The 16,645-nt window shown below is 38.1% G+C and overlaps 1 protein-coding gene across 1 annotated transcript; it reads right to left on the bottom strand.

Moving 5' to 3' along the window:
* Positions 1 to 1,984: 1,984 nt before the first annotated feature.
* On the bottom strand, positions 1,985 to 15,414 carry vamp8 (vesicle-associated membrane protein 8 (endobrevin); the record flags this gene model as incomplete). Its single annotated transcript, XM_083886812.1, has 3 exons — positions 1,985 to 4,459; positions 8,000 to 8,167; positions 15,373 to 15,414. 3 exons carry the CDS (start codon positions 15,412 to 15,414, stop codon positions 4,274 to 4,276), a joined length of 396 nt encoding a protein of 131 aa, XP_083742938.1. The 3' UTR covers positions 1,985 to 4,273.
* Between the last annotated feature and the right edge of the window lie 1,231 nt (positions 15,415 to 16,645).

The following is a 16,645-nucleotide window of genomic DNA, read 5'->3' as shown; positions in this document are numbered from 1 at the left end:
TGTCACTAATAATAAAAAAGTAGTGATTATTGGGCAGAAGTCACATTTTTCTTTTGTTTTGTTTATACAAACAAGCCAATTTTTAGTAATTTTTGTCAAGGTGTGTCAGTGAAAAAAAAAAAATCATCAGATTGCCTATAGGTCACAGTGGAAAAAAGGATATAAGACACTATATTGCACATTCTTATAGCCACTGTATACATGTTTCAACACAGTAATGCCTATATGCTCTGTTTTCTAGGGATTAAATCCCTTTTCTCACTCATTCTGATGCTCAGATATCGCTATACCTAAATGCTGCAATATGATTGGCTGAACAGATATTTGTGTTAAGAGCAGATCCGAGAACAGTGTTTAACAGTAACATCCATTTTCTTTGAGACAAAACCATCATCTGAGGGCCCGGAGAGCAAATGAACAAAACAATCTCCATAATAACAGATTAACCAGAACAGGAGCAGGATATTTAGAAGGTAGATTGACCTCAGTGTGATGAGTATCAAGGTTTGTCCTACACCTTTGCCCTCTGAGCCAAAACAGGACGTCGGAGCATCTCAGCAACAGGAAACCAACAGACAGAGCAAAACAAGTACTCTCTCAGTGGAATGTGTCTGACTCTGCTGATGGCTGCTCAAACACAGCCAAAATGTTCTCAGTGAGACTTCAGGAATTGGCTTCATGCTGAACATTTTGGGCAGGGACATGGCTTCATGTCACGTAGCCTTCATGTATATCATGACATCATTTTTAAGGGACCTTTTAAATGTGACACATACACTGCAGCTGCACTCACTTATTCATCTCAATGTGACCTTCCAGTAAAATAATAATACAAATAAAATCTAATAAAGATGTTTGCAAGGATTCCCCCCCAGTATGATTAGCTTGAAAGCTAATTTTCTCATCACTTGAGATGAATATGTTCCAAAAAAAATTTTCAGTTTCTTTTTTTTTCTTGTGTTATTTTGCTTTAGCAGCTCCATGTGTAACAGTGCTGGCCCAAGCCTTTATGGGGCCCTAAACTGGAACAATATATATATCCAGTCTCTGACTGTGTTGCATTCACAGCTCGTGTCTTCTGACAGGGAAAAGAAGTAGATCTGTCCTCCCGCCACTTTCTGTCCGGTTTAGGATTGAGTTTTAGATTTTATCTCTTGTTTCTAAGTTTCATTTTTGTGATCTGGTACATTTACTGACTCCTGCCTCCTGGATGTTCCCGGATCAAAGTGCAAAACTATAGGTTATTGAGCCTTTTCAGTCAATGGAATAGTTTGCCTTTTCATGTAAGAGTAGCTCAGATGCTAGAAACCTTTAAAAGTACAGTGTGCAACACACACACCACACACATTTATTTATTAGATTACAGTATAAAAGTGTATATTTGTTTGCCTTTTACTTTACCTGTTCATGCTGTGTGTTTGATGTGCTTGTACAACACTTTAGCAAACTGTGGCTGTTTCATAAGTTGACATTGACTTCATCAGGCATTATCAAATGTGACTTAGTTGTGTGTGTATCGTCCTCTACTGAAGCCTTGAGTCTCAGCATCTGTCTCCATCTTGTGGCAATAATATAAACAGCATCTGAGGGAAACCATCTTGGGGTGGGTCAAAAATATTGATTTGGTGATAAATCTTCGTCCTTTCTTCAGGTCAAATATAAATATATTAAACTTAACAAATGAAGGCATTCTAAAGTGAACTTTAAACTTTTCAGACGTTTTCTTCACTCAGATATCATGATGTATCGCTATATGATTGTCCTGCAATGTACTGATTATCACAGAATCGTTGTATTGAGAATCGCGTCTCGTATCGTGAGGTACCCTGTGATTCCCACCCCTATATCACACACAGGGTGTTGAGTGAATACTATTTATTTCATATTAGACCATTAAAACCATAAAGCACAGCAGGTCATTGGTGAACATTGACATTGTAAAAAATTATTTTTCAAAAAGATCTCACACGGCATTGATCAGGCCAGTGTGAAGGCATTAAATGGCAGTGAGATTTGGAAAGTAAACCATTAAAAAACCTAAAAGAATGAGCAGCAACAGAGTAATCAAGCTGTGCCTTCCGTTAGACTAATCAGTCAAAAAAAAAATCACAAACAGCTTTAATCCACCCAATTTGATGATTAAAATGACATGAGTTATATTAAGCTTTTAATAAATACCCTCTAAGGAACATACATTTAATATACATGCACTAGGATGTTGCCTATATACAGTATCACTTGGACCTCTTTGAAATGAAAGCGGTACAGTGACAGCAGAGAAAAGCGGGAGGAGAGACATGTCCTGTATTGATTGTATTCTTCAATATGCACACACTGTATGGTTTTGGAGGGGCGGGGGCTGTTTGTAGTGTCTGCGAGACCCCAACAGGGGGTGCAATGTAGAGGCTGACTGAGCCAACACTTGAACATACCTTTAAAACAACAAAGCCCTACATTCAAACTGCAACATTTCTACAGTTGAGACACAGAAAGGAGAAAGCTTGGTTTAGCTGCTTGAACGTACAAATCTCCTCTAAAGGAAGTTAACTAGTTGTACATGTAGTAACATTTATAATCTCTAAGGCCTGGGTCAGACTTTATCCGCATTCCACACGACAAGTTCCGCGTAACCCGCTTACTGCGCACTTTCCTGTCCAGTAGGTGGTGCTGTCTAGGAAGACGGAAAATGGAAACACTACGTGAGGATGTCCACTGGTACCCCACACATGAACAGCCCCGTCACTCACAGAATACACAGAGAAACTCAAATGTCATTGCAGGGGTCCTACAACTTCACAATTCAAATTCAAGGACTTTCCAGGACCAATTCCCTCAAATTCAAGGAACAAATGTACTGACACAGCTTAAGTTGGGAGATCAAGTCCGTCCTTGTCATTTTCTTTGGTGAGCCGGAACTTTACTCGCTCATTGTTCTGCATGGAATCTCAAAGAGAGACAGTGGACAGTGTCTACAACACCGCTAGTAATTACGACTCCACGTTTGTTCTGCGTAGGCCTCTATGTACATCGAGCGACGCAGGGTATGAAACAGTAGGTGGCGACATAACGAAGAAGTGAGACATTTACCTAAACATCAACTTAACTAATCACAAAATCCAAACACTCTCAATGAACAGAGGGAACCCTGTGTGAGATAGTGTGAGTACGTGCATGTGGAAACACGAAAAACGAAAAAAGGTTCTGTGGATACGGAATGCGGAAAGTATGACCATGACCTCAGGCTTTGTTTAAACAGCAAAAACTACAATCTGACTTTTTACATTTTGTGATTTTACCCAGTTTGGATTGGACAGCAAATCGGATTCTTCTAAACTCCGGTTTGAACCATGTTAAGAGGAAATTAGAGAATACAATTAAAATGAGATTTCTCCACCTGTTTCTTAGTCTGAACAGCTGCTCAAATCCGATTATCATTTGTCTTTTGCATCACTTGATACAGCACTGTACAATGCAATAGAGATGTTTGGAGAGTGAGTCATGTATATGTTGTTACCAGAATAATCTATGCACATACGTCGTGTATGTCTGATCATGCAAATCCATTTTTCATTACTTGCCTAATTTGAAAAAAAAAAATATATATATAAAATAAGAAAATCTATTTGCCTGCAGTCTGACCACAGCCCAAGATTCTGTAACAAAGCCCCTGCTGATGTTTGGAACTTCAACATACTTAAAAATATTTTTACTCCAATTAAATTTTGTTCTGACAACAGCAGCAGTTGAAACTATCTGTAACTAAACAATTACAATGTATACAAACTTTCTCTAGATGTCTGAATACAAGAACACTGGAAGCAATTCAAACTGAATACAGACACAAAGTAACATGAGCGTCCAACAAACATTTCAGCCCTTCATCAAGTATGTTGTGACCTTTATAGATCTGTGATGTGAACATTCCACCAATGTCACCTTTACACCTCATTTGTAGTGCATTTGGGTGATAAACAGAATGAGGATGAAATCAACTTTCTTTATCTTCAGCTTATATAAAATCTTAAAAAGGCCTTTTTTGCCAGAGGAAGCAACTGTTGTTGGTCAGAGAACTATGTTGGGAACATCTGTGTGTCATTAAAGTGCCTCAAACCCAAGCAATATCATCAAGAAAGTTACCAGCAGAAGCAAACTAAGAGGTAAAGTTTTCACCAGACATTACTGATTTGCTCAAGTCTATATATTACTTTGTATACTGTGCAGTAGGAATGTGGTGGTTGTTATTTCATATATGTACAACTTGATGTTTTCCCATTTATGGCTTTGCGGTGGGGTTGACTACAGGGGGCAGGGGGCTACTGACAGGGATGACTCCGGTGGCCAGCAGGATGATGATGAGGACGATGATGAGGACGACGACGACGATGACCACGACCAGCTTGACATTCTTCCACCAGTAGGAGCGAGCCACTTTCTGAGATGTTTGCTTAAAGTGCTGAGCCTGGGACGGACAGAAAGGGATGATCAATATTAATTTTTTGGAAACAACAAATGAAAGAAGTAAAGGGAGCATTCAGCAGAGGCAATCGTAGACTCAATAATAATAACTCGTAACTAAATAAATCGTAACTTCAATAATAATCAAATATTCTCTATAGCACGCACACGAACGTGTACACGTCCCGCGGGCCATATTTTGTGGCCCCCCACTTGATATCAAAGTTTAATGTAAGTGCGGCCCGCAGTGACGATATGGAAGAGCAGTGCAAGTGGGAGAGGAAAAAAAAGCTGCAGACTGTAGCAGCTGCTGATTTAAAACAGCAGTCGCAGTCACACGCAGTCACGCACACGCAGTCACGCAGTCACGCAGTCACGCAGTCACGCACGCACGCACGCACGTCTGTCCAAGATCAGTTTGGAACACCAATAAAACCATTCCAACAAGATGTGAGTACACGGTGGAACAGCACCTATTAAATGCTGGAAAGTCTCTTTGCGCAAAAGCGAAACTTCCCCGCGACAGAACTCTCTTCTCTCTCTCTTTGAGCAGTTAACTAAAGAGATCAGCTCATCTGATGCATCGGTTATTCTCTTTATTACAGCGCTAAAGCGTCTTCTAGATTTAGACCGGAGATAAAACAATGAAAAGTGCGCTCTTGAGAATCTGTAAACACGTTTTACTAAGATCTACTCTGATCTCCTGTATTTCATTGCGACTGTACTCGATCCTAGTCATAAAAAAACGTTATTTATGTGTCATATATGGATGTGGAGATAAAACTGCACATAGAGAAACTAGCCTACGCTGTCAGGGGCCGAGAGCAAGGGGTATATCCGCAAACTTGTCCAATCCTCAACTTTCCAATATACCCAAAGTATACGCACTCGCACCTGCCACTAACTGTTTTAATTAATTATTCATAAATTCAACAAAATAACTCTTAAATATTATGATATAATGCTGACTACACTTTATACATGTTCAAAGTATCCATATAAACTCGATATTGAACACAGAATACATGAACTCATACATTTCTCTCTAGTTTTTAATAAAACTAGTTAACCTATTATACATTGTTAAATATTATGAATATTAAAATGCTAACCACACCTGCCATGTCTTCAAAGTGTCCAAATGTCATGAAAAAGCATACACTATGTTTATTAAATTTCATGAAAAAGCATACAATATGTTCAAACTTTCCATTCAATGCATTAATAAAGAAATGGAGGCTTAACTATTTTTTATATGATAATTAATACATTTATATTATAATGTAATAAATATTATGAATAAGTGCTAAATAAACCCATGATATCCTCAATGTGTCCAAATGAGCTCAATAATAAAGAAAAAATTCCTTAACTATTTTTTCTGTGTTCACTAATAAGTAAACAAGTTAACTTATTATGTAACTATTACCAATCATAGCCAAAGTAATAATGATTGTACTTGTAGATAGTTGTTACATGAATCATTGTACAACATTTGAAGGCAATATCTCCATCAGTCTGGAAGATCAAGCCGAAAATGTGTTTTTAGCATAATTAAATTAATTTGCTAATTAATAATAAAGCTACAAAGATAGGGATAATTCTCAGGTGGTATGTGATGCCCATGCAAAATTTGAAGCCAATACCTGCAATACTTAATTGTAATACTACAGACGAAAATATGTTTTTTATATAATTAATTCATTAATGAATTAACAAATTAATAATAATGGTAGACAAAATCAATAGGGATCATCTACAGGGGGTATGTGACCCATAAAAAAAATCTCAAATGCCTTTCCAGTTATCGCGTTAACGGCTGAAATCTACGGACGTGGACGCGCGAGACCGATTCCATAATATCCGAGGATATAATTATCCACTCTGCGTTGAACACGAGAGCGCGCTTGGAGGTGCGCACAATGCAGGAGAGAGAGGAGCAGAGTCAGCAGGGGCGGTGCAGAGAAAAAAAAAGGTCCGCACCAGATGAGGGGCACCCTCTAGAATTGCAATGCTTTGACCTTAGTGATGTAAGTACACACAGTCCCAGTAATAATGGCCCAGCTGCGGCCCAGCTGCGGCCCAGCTGCGGCCCAGCCTCACCCAGATTGAGTTTGAGACCCCTGATTTACATGAATGATTTCAGTCAGACTAAGACAATGATTCGGTTTTCTTAATGTCAGGTAAACAATTTAATCCGACGAAAATTGAGTTAGTCTTCGTCGGATTAACATACCTGGACGATGCGATTCATAGTCTGTTATATGCATACTCCTCCAGAAATCATAACACACAGCAACCACAAAAACCATCTAACCTCCATCTAATTTGTACCACGATTAACATTAAACATACAGAACCACAGAACCATCACCACCTCACCTTTAGCTGTTTGTTTTTCTGTGATGTAAAGGTCAACAGGAAACTGATTCAATACCCACTCGCTTATAGAGAGATACAGCGGCGGAGTCAGATGTACGCGGCCAATAAATCAATTTTTTCCTCTGACAAGGACACGGCAGGTTGTCGATTGTCTGTCTTAGTTGGACTATAGTCTAAGCTCAATTAAACTGTGCGTGTAAACGTATTGACTATTTGCTAGCCTTCATGACCGCCCTAGGGAAACAGTGCCGTGGATTTCACATTCCCCACCCTGTTTGATTCAGACTGTAGCAGGAAGTTATGGCTGAAAATGGAAAACAAAACAGAGGAGTTGGTCCCTAAAGAGAACTCCACCTCTGTTATATGGTACTGATATGGCTTTTCCCCAAGGTTTGTACGTCTGACGGCTAACCTTTTTAACCACATTAACCACACAAAGAAAGAATATGCTGAGCAGTTTCTGATATGAGTGAAACAGCTAGGAGAGCAGTCACACCACAGCCAGCAGAGACAATGGGTAACTTTAAACACATACAAACGACTTTATTACAAGTCAATTGAAAAAGACGGTCTGTAAGCGGTGGAGAGAAGTAAATGGAGCAGTGACCTTTTACCTTACAAAAGTCCACCTTTTGTTTACCTTTTAAATTACATACATTTTTTAGTTAAGCAAAACAGCAAAACAGTCTGAGACTGTGTGGACGTCAACATACTTGTTAAATGTCCTTTGCACTTGGCACACATTTGCAAAATTGCACAGACTGATTAAAATCCTATCAGAAATGTACACTTTAGGGCTGTAGTTTATATAGATATAGAGCCATAGTTTGGATGCACTGTTCAGTAAATCGGGATAAAATCTTTGTCATATTGCCCATCCCTATGTGTGGATATTTTTGTTCTGTTGCCTTCACAACAAATAAAGAAATGTTTAAAAGAAAGCTTTCAGTGCAGTTGATTCCTGTATGTGTATGTATTTGTTCTGTGTTTTGGTCTGTTCACTGTGTTCAGCATATTTCATTTGAGTGTCATTTGTCCTTGTTCGTCTTTATGGGAAATGTTTTTGATCATGTTGACCTGGCAGAAGACATCATTTAAATAGGGGACTTTCCTGGTTTGATTAAAGATAAATAAACAACCCCCGCCCTGCTGTGAGACTGACCCCTGCTTGTAGGTCCTCTGATTTATCCATGAGGTCATCCAATCTCTCTCCTCTGGCCAGGATTCGCTCCACGTTGTGCGTCATGATGTCTTTCACTCCGTCGACCTGATCCCTCAAGGACTGCACCTTGTCCTGGGATTCTGGTGAACCCTCCGCTTCTCCTCGCTCCTTGATCAGAAAAGAAATGTTAGAAAAGAATTTCAGGAGGAAATGTTTTTTTTCCTTTTCTTCTAGATATGGCTCATTTGACTCTTTGCATCACGTGACATTACAATCTGATCAATGTATCTTTCCAAACTCTAAAACTCTCCATCAGCAGCGCTTACAGTCTGCAGCTTCCCCAAAAAACATCAAGTTGAATGGTCATCTCTATGGCTGGACAGTTGGATTAGGCTGCATCATTTGGGTTCTTGTTTGATCAGAATGTGGTGACAAAAGTTTGTATCAAGAACCAAGAGTTGGAGTAGTAGAGTTTGATCTTAAATCTTACCTTTTAAATATAAATGAACGGCTGTTTAGATTTACAAAATTAGTAGGAGCTATTAATTAGGAGCAACGGAGAGGAAACAGCGAATGTAACTTCTTGGTGTTCCATGACATGTTTTCTACTAAGTTGCTGGAGTAAATTGCTTGTGTTGTCGCTTCCGACAACTTCAGCGTGTCACACTTTTTAAAGCGTGGTTGATATTACTTTGTTTTTGTATATCTAAATAAACTCAATTTCCCAGGAAAGCCACAGGTGTAAGCTCTCAAATACTTTTTGAATTTTTGAACTTTTTGAGTGTTCCTATATGAAACAGAGGCTGAGAAATCAGTAATTTAGTGAACCTCAGGTTTTGGAGGCATTTTTTTCAGGCGTTTCAGGCCTTAAAGCTCACATAGAGTGGTCCTCCATAACTAGTAGACCTCCATAACTAACATAGTTAACATAGTTCGAAAATAATCGACAGATTAATTGATTACGAAAATAATCGTGAGTCGATCAGGACCACAATTTAGGATGAAATGCACTGTTTACCAGGCTTTAGAAAACTGCACATATACAGCAAACACATGATAATGTGTGTTAATGGGTGTTTCCCAGCCGCGAGATTTGAGACTCAACTCTCACCCAGAAGACAGAGTCTTGTGATTGGCCAGTACCCGGAGGTGACATATTCAGCACACCGGATGTGCCCGGACTAAGTGCCCGGAGCAGGACGATCTGCTGTTCCGGAGAACCGTTGTTTACGTAACCAGACCGGGTTTTTTCAGAGATCTCGCTGAGCCCGAGATTACAATACAACACAGCGTTCTCAGCAATGGCTGAACTGTTTGTTTTGAACCTTCAGGGCTTCTTAAACAAGATAATGATGCAGATACACACTAAAAAACAGTGTTAATGGGCTAGAGGAGATTTTCAAAGCTAAAAAAAGGGATAACATTTGTGGTGTTGAGTTTGAAATATGTGGGCATTTCGGAAGCAGTATGTCAAAAAAATGTCATTAAGCAGCAATGTGGGGAAAAAAAGCAGTTGACTCCTTCATGAGTATTAAAGTGAAGGTAATTAACTCTGAAGTAAAGGAAGAAAACTGCCCCATTAAAAATGTTCCTACTTAAAAGCTGCAGTGCATAACTTTTTGGTGATTTTTGTTGTCGATGTTATTACCCTGCCTGCGTTTGGTCTTCATGAACAGACATGATGCTGCCTCCATCTGAAAACGGGCTCTATCAAGCAAAACTATCAGACCTGACTGAGGGAGGGTTTGTGTGTACAGCCGCAGTGCAGAGACAGACAGGGAGAAGAAGTGTGTGTCCTGTCAAACTGCTGAACAGTAGAATTAACTAGTGAAATGCGACATGAGATCTTAACACCGCTGTATGGACAAACAGTCTTGTGGCGCTGATGGGCCTAATTTGCATTCTGTCAACTTATTTGTTTGAGTGTAACAGATTAGTTTGTCTGCAACCAACATTTATTTTAATAATAGATTCATCTGTCTATTATTCTCTCAGCTCTGAGCCCTACACCACAGCATTAAGTGCAACAAGTAATCACTGGAGAACAGTTTTGAAAACCTCTCAAGGTGCTAAGAGGGCTTCTGATAATTTAGTGTACGTTTTTGTTCCTTGCTTTGTTTGTTCTCCAATTGGCTGGACTTATCAGTCTAACACTACTATGAATTATCATGCTGGGAAAAAGAAACACTCACTGAAGGCTTGTGACGTCACTGCAGGTGGAGCTGCTAACTTGGGGGCAGCAGCATGTGACAGTGCAGCCTGGTAGCTGCTGTCAAACCAGTAATATTACATCAGTGATTCTGCACTCAACAGGGAGAGACACCGTGGCTTCACACAGCCACAAGTGTCCACTCAAAAGCAGAGGTGATGTGGCATAAGTGTGGGTGTGAACACACTCATTCACCTAAAGGGTTTCATAACATGGACGCAGCAGACTGTAAACAAAAGCCGTCCCTAGGAAACGGAGCAGGTTTTGCTGCATCATGTGCTGCCATCCTCCTCCTCCCTGTTACCTTCTCTTTTTTCTAGTTCTTCCTTTCATTTCTACACATTTTCTTTGTCCATTATCTCTTTTCCCTTATACACATACTGCAGCTGCAACTGTTCCACTATTTTCCATATTCTTAGCTGTATTCTGTATCACACAGCAGTTTTAATAGCTTTCTCTTCCTCCTTTAGTGGCCCTAGTAGCTCAGAGAGGTCTGAATGGCTGACAGCTATCCTATCTCATGGAGAGAGGGAGACAGAAAAACCCCTTGTACAAGATGTTCATGCACTGACGATTACACACAATATCATTTTCAAATATTTAAACTGCTGTAAGAGACTCCCTAAATGACTTTGCCATGCAAGGAAAGAAGCTTCTCATAATAAAAGTACAGATAAATCAATAGCTAATTAATTTAATACATTTTTCTGCCCCTTATATTAAAGACACAACAAACACTGAATATCTGTGGTTTGTGTACAAAACATCAGGTTTGAGAAACAATGATGAACATTTTCCTTCATTTGGTGAAATTTTACAGACTAAACAGTGACTGTTTAATCAAGAAAACAAGAGACCGATTTGTAAGCTAATCTCTCTGAAGTTCATAATGAAGGAACAACAACTCATAATTGACATTAATTGCAATATAAACACATATATTTTATAAACACATATAGTTTAGTATATACATTATATATACTAAACACACCCAGCCTCTCCCTTTAGACCCTTTTCTATTTGTGGGAAAAAAAATCAAGTTAAAAAAAGAGAAGAAAATAATTGGTCAGTCATGAAAATGTTGGCTGATGCCCAACGCGAAAGTCAGAACACTTTTAAATATGTGTGTGACAAATCAAATCTTTCCTGTGGCCGTAAATGCAAAGGATGGATTTAATTTGAATTGGAAAACCAGCCACATAAAATCTTTACTGCTCACATCCTCATCTAGTCAAATACAAGGAACCACAATCTGTGATTGTACAGGTATGAATTGATGACATGCAGCCATTCTTGAATCAAAAGTCTTTCCTTTTTGGGTGTGCTTTTACAAAAGCACTTTTGATGAACATTTCAGGCTACACAGCACGACAGTTAACACACAGCATAACGGTTAACACAACAGTTCTCCGTGGATGTTGAGAGGACAAGCCTGTGTTATTGAGAAATATCTGAAAAGATCAGTGATTAAATATTGGAATTAAGGATTGCGCAATTTTAACAAACTGACTTGAGAAATGGTCTTAAAGATTTAGTATAGTTCAACGCCCTTAAATGAACAGTTCCAGTTTCTCCAAATTCCCTGTCCCAAAAAAGTCTTGCTCTTCAGTTGAGAAAATGTGTTTTGTTTGTGTACCGGCTCCAATCTCTGAGAAATCATCATATTTGAATGTAGCATTTTCCTTAAAATTACAGTTAAGATGCAAAATTGTTGCATAACTTTTGAGTCACTGTAAACTGTCAATGACCGTGCTGTCGCATAGCTCTACATTTACATGTATTCAAATATGAGCAAAACAGCAAGTCACCATGAACTGCTACTATTAGCAAAATGTTGTTAAGAAATTAAATCCTGTTTGAGCTTTTCATGCTTCCTTGTGGAGTTCATTAATCAACAAAAACATGTACAAAATATATTTTGTACCAAGTGAAATTAAAATGTTAAATTGAATGCAAGTGCCTGTAATTGAACTCCCTAACTTTAACTGGATCCCCCCCCCCCCCATTTGTAATGTATGTCTTGCCAACACCCATGTGTGACCAAAGACTCTTTCACATTAGTGGGTCTACCCTAGATTTTTGAACATGGGTGAAGTTGTTCTGGTGTTGAGTGATGTTCTGATGTTTGTTTCTTATATTGTGTTGTGTTGTTTAAAGTAAGTTTCACTACAAACATAAATGGCAAAGGATTATGCTTATAGCAAACAGTTGCAACATTATGTCAGCAGTGATAACATCCCTGCCATAAATTAAGCAGAAGAAGTAATTAGCTCAGAGCTTGCGTTCTCACTAATGCCAATCAGAGATGAGGCTGGATGAAAACCATTGTATTGCTAACTTTCATGACCTAGAGGTGAAATGCTGATTAAACACATTCCCACAAGTGAAAAATCCAAGGATTAAGTGTGTTTTATTGAGCAAATGGGTTAACTGGGGCTAAATAAAGGAAACTAAAGCTGTAAAGGTTTAACCTTAAATATGATAGGATGTTGTCTTTGCAGTAGGGATGGTATGTTTCAGAAAGGAATTTATTGGGCTGATTAATTGTTCAGTGATAGCTATTTTCAAATAATCTACTTTATCTGACAGTTATTTAATCAATCCAACAAGGACACAATATTTTGTCACACACTTTCTGAATGCTGCAAACACACCATAACTCAATTTTTTTCATGCAAGTTTGACAAATGTAACGTTTTTCATGACCTGTTGCTTGTATCCAATATTTAGCCATTGTGTGAATCATTTGTTCATTTATGAAAGAGTTATACGTCCTAAGATGGAGGAAACTTGTTCTCCTATGGTATGTTGCTCACTAGGATAAAACACTACCCTTGGCAACTGAGGTCGGTCCACGACGCTGAAGTTAGCATCTGATTCGCCAGCCTCCGATTTGGCACTTAAGGGGAAAGTTAAGGGGAAATAAACTTGATGCGCAGTGCAACCGTTTGCACACTGGTTGTCTGTTTTTTGTGACACTTCTTGATGTGAAAACATTTTAGACGTTAGATTTAAATGTTAGGTAAAACATTAACCTTGCATGACATCCACTGTTGTATTTGTGAAGCTTTTATTTAATTTATGAAAATTCTAAAGGGGAGATTTCACCGTTTTTGTTTCATACTCAGACCTCATTAGAACAGGTCCTGATCCAAAACCACTGTACCTAGACTTCTCTAGATTAATCTACAAACCCTGAAGATTCATAAAAACACACTCTCTGATTTGTGAAACCTTTATTCTATTTGTGAAAATGCAATAAAGGCACATTTCAACGTTTTTTCAGCATATAGACCACTTTGGACCAGGTCCTGATCCAAAACCACTGTACATAGACTTCTCAAATCTGGACTAGATTAATCTACAGACCCTGAAGATTCATAAAAACACACCCTCTGATTTGGGAAACCTTTATTCTATTTGTGAAAATGCAATAAAGGCTAATTTCAACGTTTTTTCAGCATATAGACCACTTTGGGCCAGGTCCTGATCCAAAACCACTGTACCTAGACTTCTGAAATCTGGACTAGATTAATCTACAGACCCTGAAGATTCATAAAAAACACACTCTCTGATTTACGAAACCTTTATTCTATTTGTGAAAATGCAATAAATGCAACATTTCAAGTTTTCCTTTATCTTACTGTCACAACTGGTTCTCTCACTTCATTTGCTCTGGTGTTGTCCTATTTTCCTTTGCTCATTTTACTATTCCCCTTCTATTTCACCTTTCCTTTTGTTAAATTAGTTTTATTGGCGCACACTATTATTTATTATAGAAAAATGTGTTATAATACAACAATAATAACACACTTTGTGTAAGTTATCTGAAAATGTACCGGACTATACATTTAAGCAGAAGGATAAAGATTGACATTGTACATATTTGATCTTCAAAAAAAGAAAAGTACACAAATCTTTACTACCAACACTTCTCTTATGCACAAGTAATAGGAATACTGTCCTTCATGTATATAACTCCATAAATTTAAGTCAAACAGCTGTTGATGTACCTCTGACAGCATAACATTGAGCATGTATTTGATCCTGTCAGAAGACACCATGGCTAAAAAGTCATACCATTTACTGAAATTATACTTTTATTAATTTTCATGAATATAATAAAGGTTTCAAGGTTTCACAAATCAGAGAGTGTGTTTTTATGAATCTTCAGAGTCTGTAGATTAATCTAGTCCAGATTTCAGAAGTCTAGGTACAGTGGTTTTGGATCAGGACCTGTTCTAATGAGGTCTGAGTATAAAACAAAAAAGGTGAAATCTCCCCTTTAGAATTTTCATAAATTAAATAAAAGCTTCACAAATACAACAGTGGATGTCATGCAAGGTTAATGTCTTACCTAACATGTCTAAAATGTTTTCACATCAAGAAGTGTCACAAAAAACAGACAACCAGTGTGCAAACAGTCGCACTGCGCATCAAGTTTATTTCCCCTTAACTTTCCCCTTAAGTGCCGAATCGGAGGCTGGCGAATCGGAGGCTAACTTCAGCGTCGTGGTCGGTCCTCAAATGACATTTGGTTTTTAAACAAAAGTAAAGTGTCCCTGAGAACACCTTAAAAGCACCATTTAAATAAATAACCTTTCATTATTATTATTATGAAAATGTGAATTATCCATGCAACATTAGTGCAATACTGCAGACAATGCTGTATATGTATATTCCTTAGAATTTAAGTTCATAGTGGCAGATATATAAATGTCGAGAGTTATTGTTGTTATATTTATTACAGTGAGACTTGCGTGTAAAGCAGCAAGTGACTTCTATCTGTTTTAAAGATCATTAGTATTTTGAGTCTTAGTTTTATTTGATTATTAAACAATCGCATACGCATTAAAAACATACGCATTCAGTCGCATCGTATCGACAGTGAGGCGAAGGGAAAATCGTGCTTAAATATGCCCGAAATACAGAACTTTTTGTGAGTGTGAATGAAACAAACGCCTTAAGGATTAGCAGTTGGAGTTACAGGCTCCTGAATGGACCTGGGGTCGTACAGTTTCAGAAGTGAGTGTAAATGGGGCCATTTTGTTTTGTTACACCCCTGAAACTTCTTCCACCAACAATGAAAGGTTAATTCACTAAATTAACTCGTATTCAAACGCGGTTTTATCGTTACCGTTCGCTCATATGTAACTTTTTGTACCCGGAAATACACCTGTTGCATGTCGCTTTTGACGTTCGACATGGTGACGGCGGAGAGAGGCTTTCTAAACAAACAAAAGAGGGGAAAAATACAGGCGACTCGGCCATTATCATTTACCGTATCAATGTCCATCTTGTTGGTAAGAAGGCTCCCTGACCGCGAGCCAATTTATCAACTGTGAAGTTGACGCTATAGTTGAAAAGCTTTTAAAAAACCCGTCTTAAGGACTGGAAAGTTTGAGCAAATATGTTTCCTCCTCTGTTTAACTTCCTGGTTGTTACGTTGTTTTCCCCCTCCTCCTTCAAACCGAATTCTGGATCTTCAGGTGTCAGGTGGAGCGTAACGCAATACCCACTTCCGGCAAACATTTTCACAATAAAGTACTTTTCTAAATTAATTTATTTTTATGCCTGACTTTTCTTTTTCTTTGCCCGACTTATTTTTTTCTTGTGCCGGATTTTTTTTGTTGTTGCCTGAATTTTTCTTTTCCTTGTGAATCGGCTATAATAATAAGGAAATTCTCTCTCTTTTGGCTCATAAACACGGTGTGGTGATAAGTATTAGGACGCTGAAGAGACTCAGTCCCAGTCCCTTCATACTCCACTTCCGGCCGGCTGCTGTCATGGAGCCGTCTTGTTTGCTTGTTGTTTGTTCGCTTGTTGCTTTGTTGTGGTACGTGGTCAAGCCTCTGCAGTTTTCTTTTGGCTGACTTATTTTTTTTTGGTTCTACCCTAAAACTCATTCGTAGTTGTCACTATTTTATCCACCAGTTAAAATGCAATGTCACTAAACTGTGATCTTATTTTGAAGGAGCACATCTTAATGTTCACCATAATTCTGGTGTTGAATATATCAACTTCATGTTGATGGCATCGCTCCAAGTTGTGCTTGGTTCTGTTTTCTTACAGCGACTGACAACAACTTATTAAAATACTGTAATTTGTATGTTTATATGCTAAATATTCGCATGTATGTATTTTGTGTTACAGAGAAGTTAGAGCTTCTTTTAGAAAACACTGCTGACATAACATACTTTTTAAAATTAAAAAATACTCATTAGAGTATTGAAAATGTTTGAGTAACATTAACAACAACAAAAAATACATTAGGAGAGGTAATGGTAATGATTTTTGGAAATAATCTAGTTAGTTTTCCTCAAGCACTCTCAGGTCAAAGACATGCCTTTAAACATAGGAAAATAACATCAATCATGCTTTAACTTTCATATGAATCACTTGTCAGTGCGTTTTAATTATGTACTGACTGTAAATGA

The sequence above is a fragment of the Microchirus variegatus genome (assembly GCF_963457635.1).
Source record: "Microchirus variegatus genome assembly, chromosome: 3".
Taxonomy (NCBI): domain Eukaryota; kingdom Metazoa; phylum Chordata; class Actinopteri; order Pleuronectiformes; family Soleidae; genus Microchirus; species Microchirus variegatus.
Note: the sequence above shows the minus strand (reverse complement) of the source record. Positions and strands in the feature narration are given on the sequence as shown.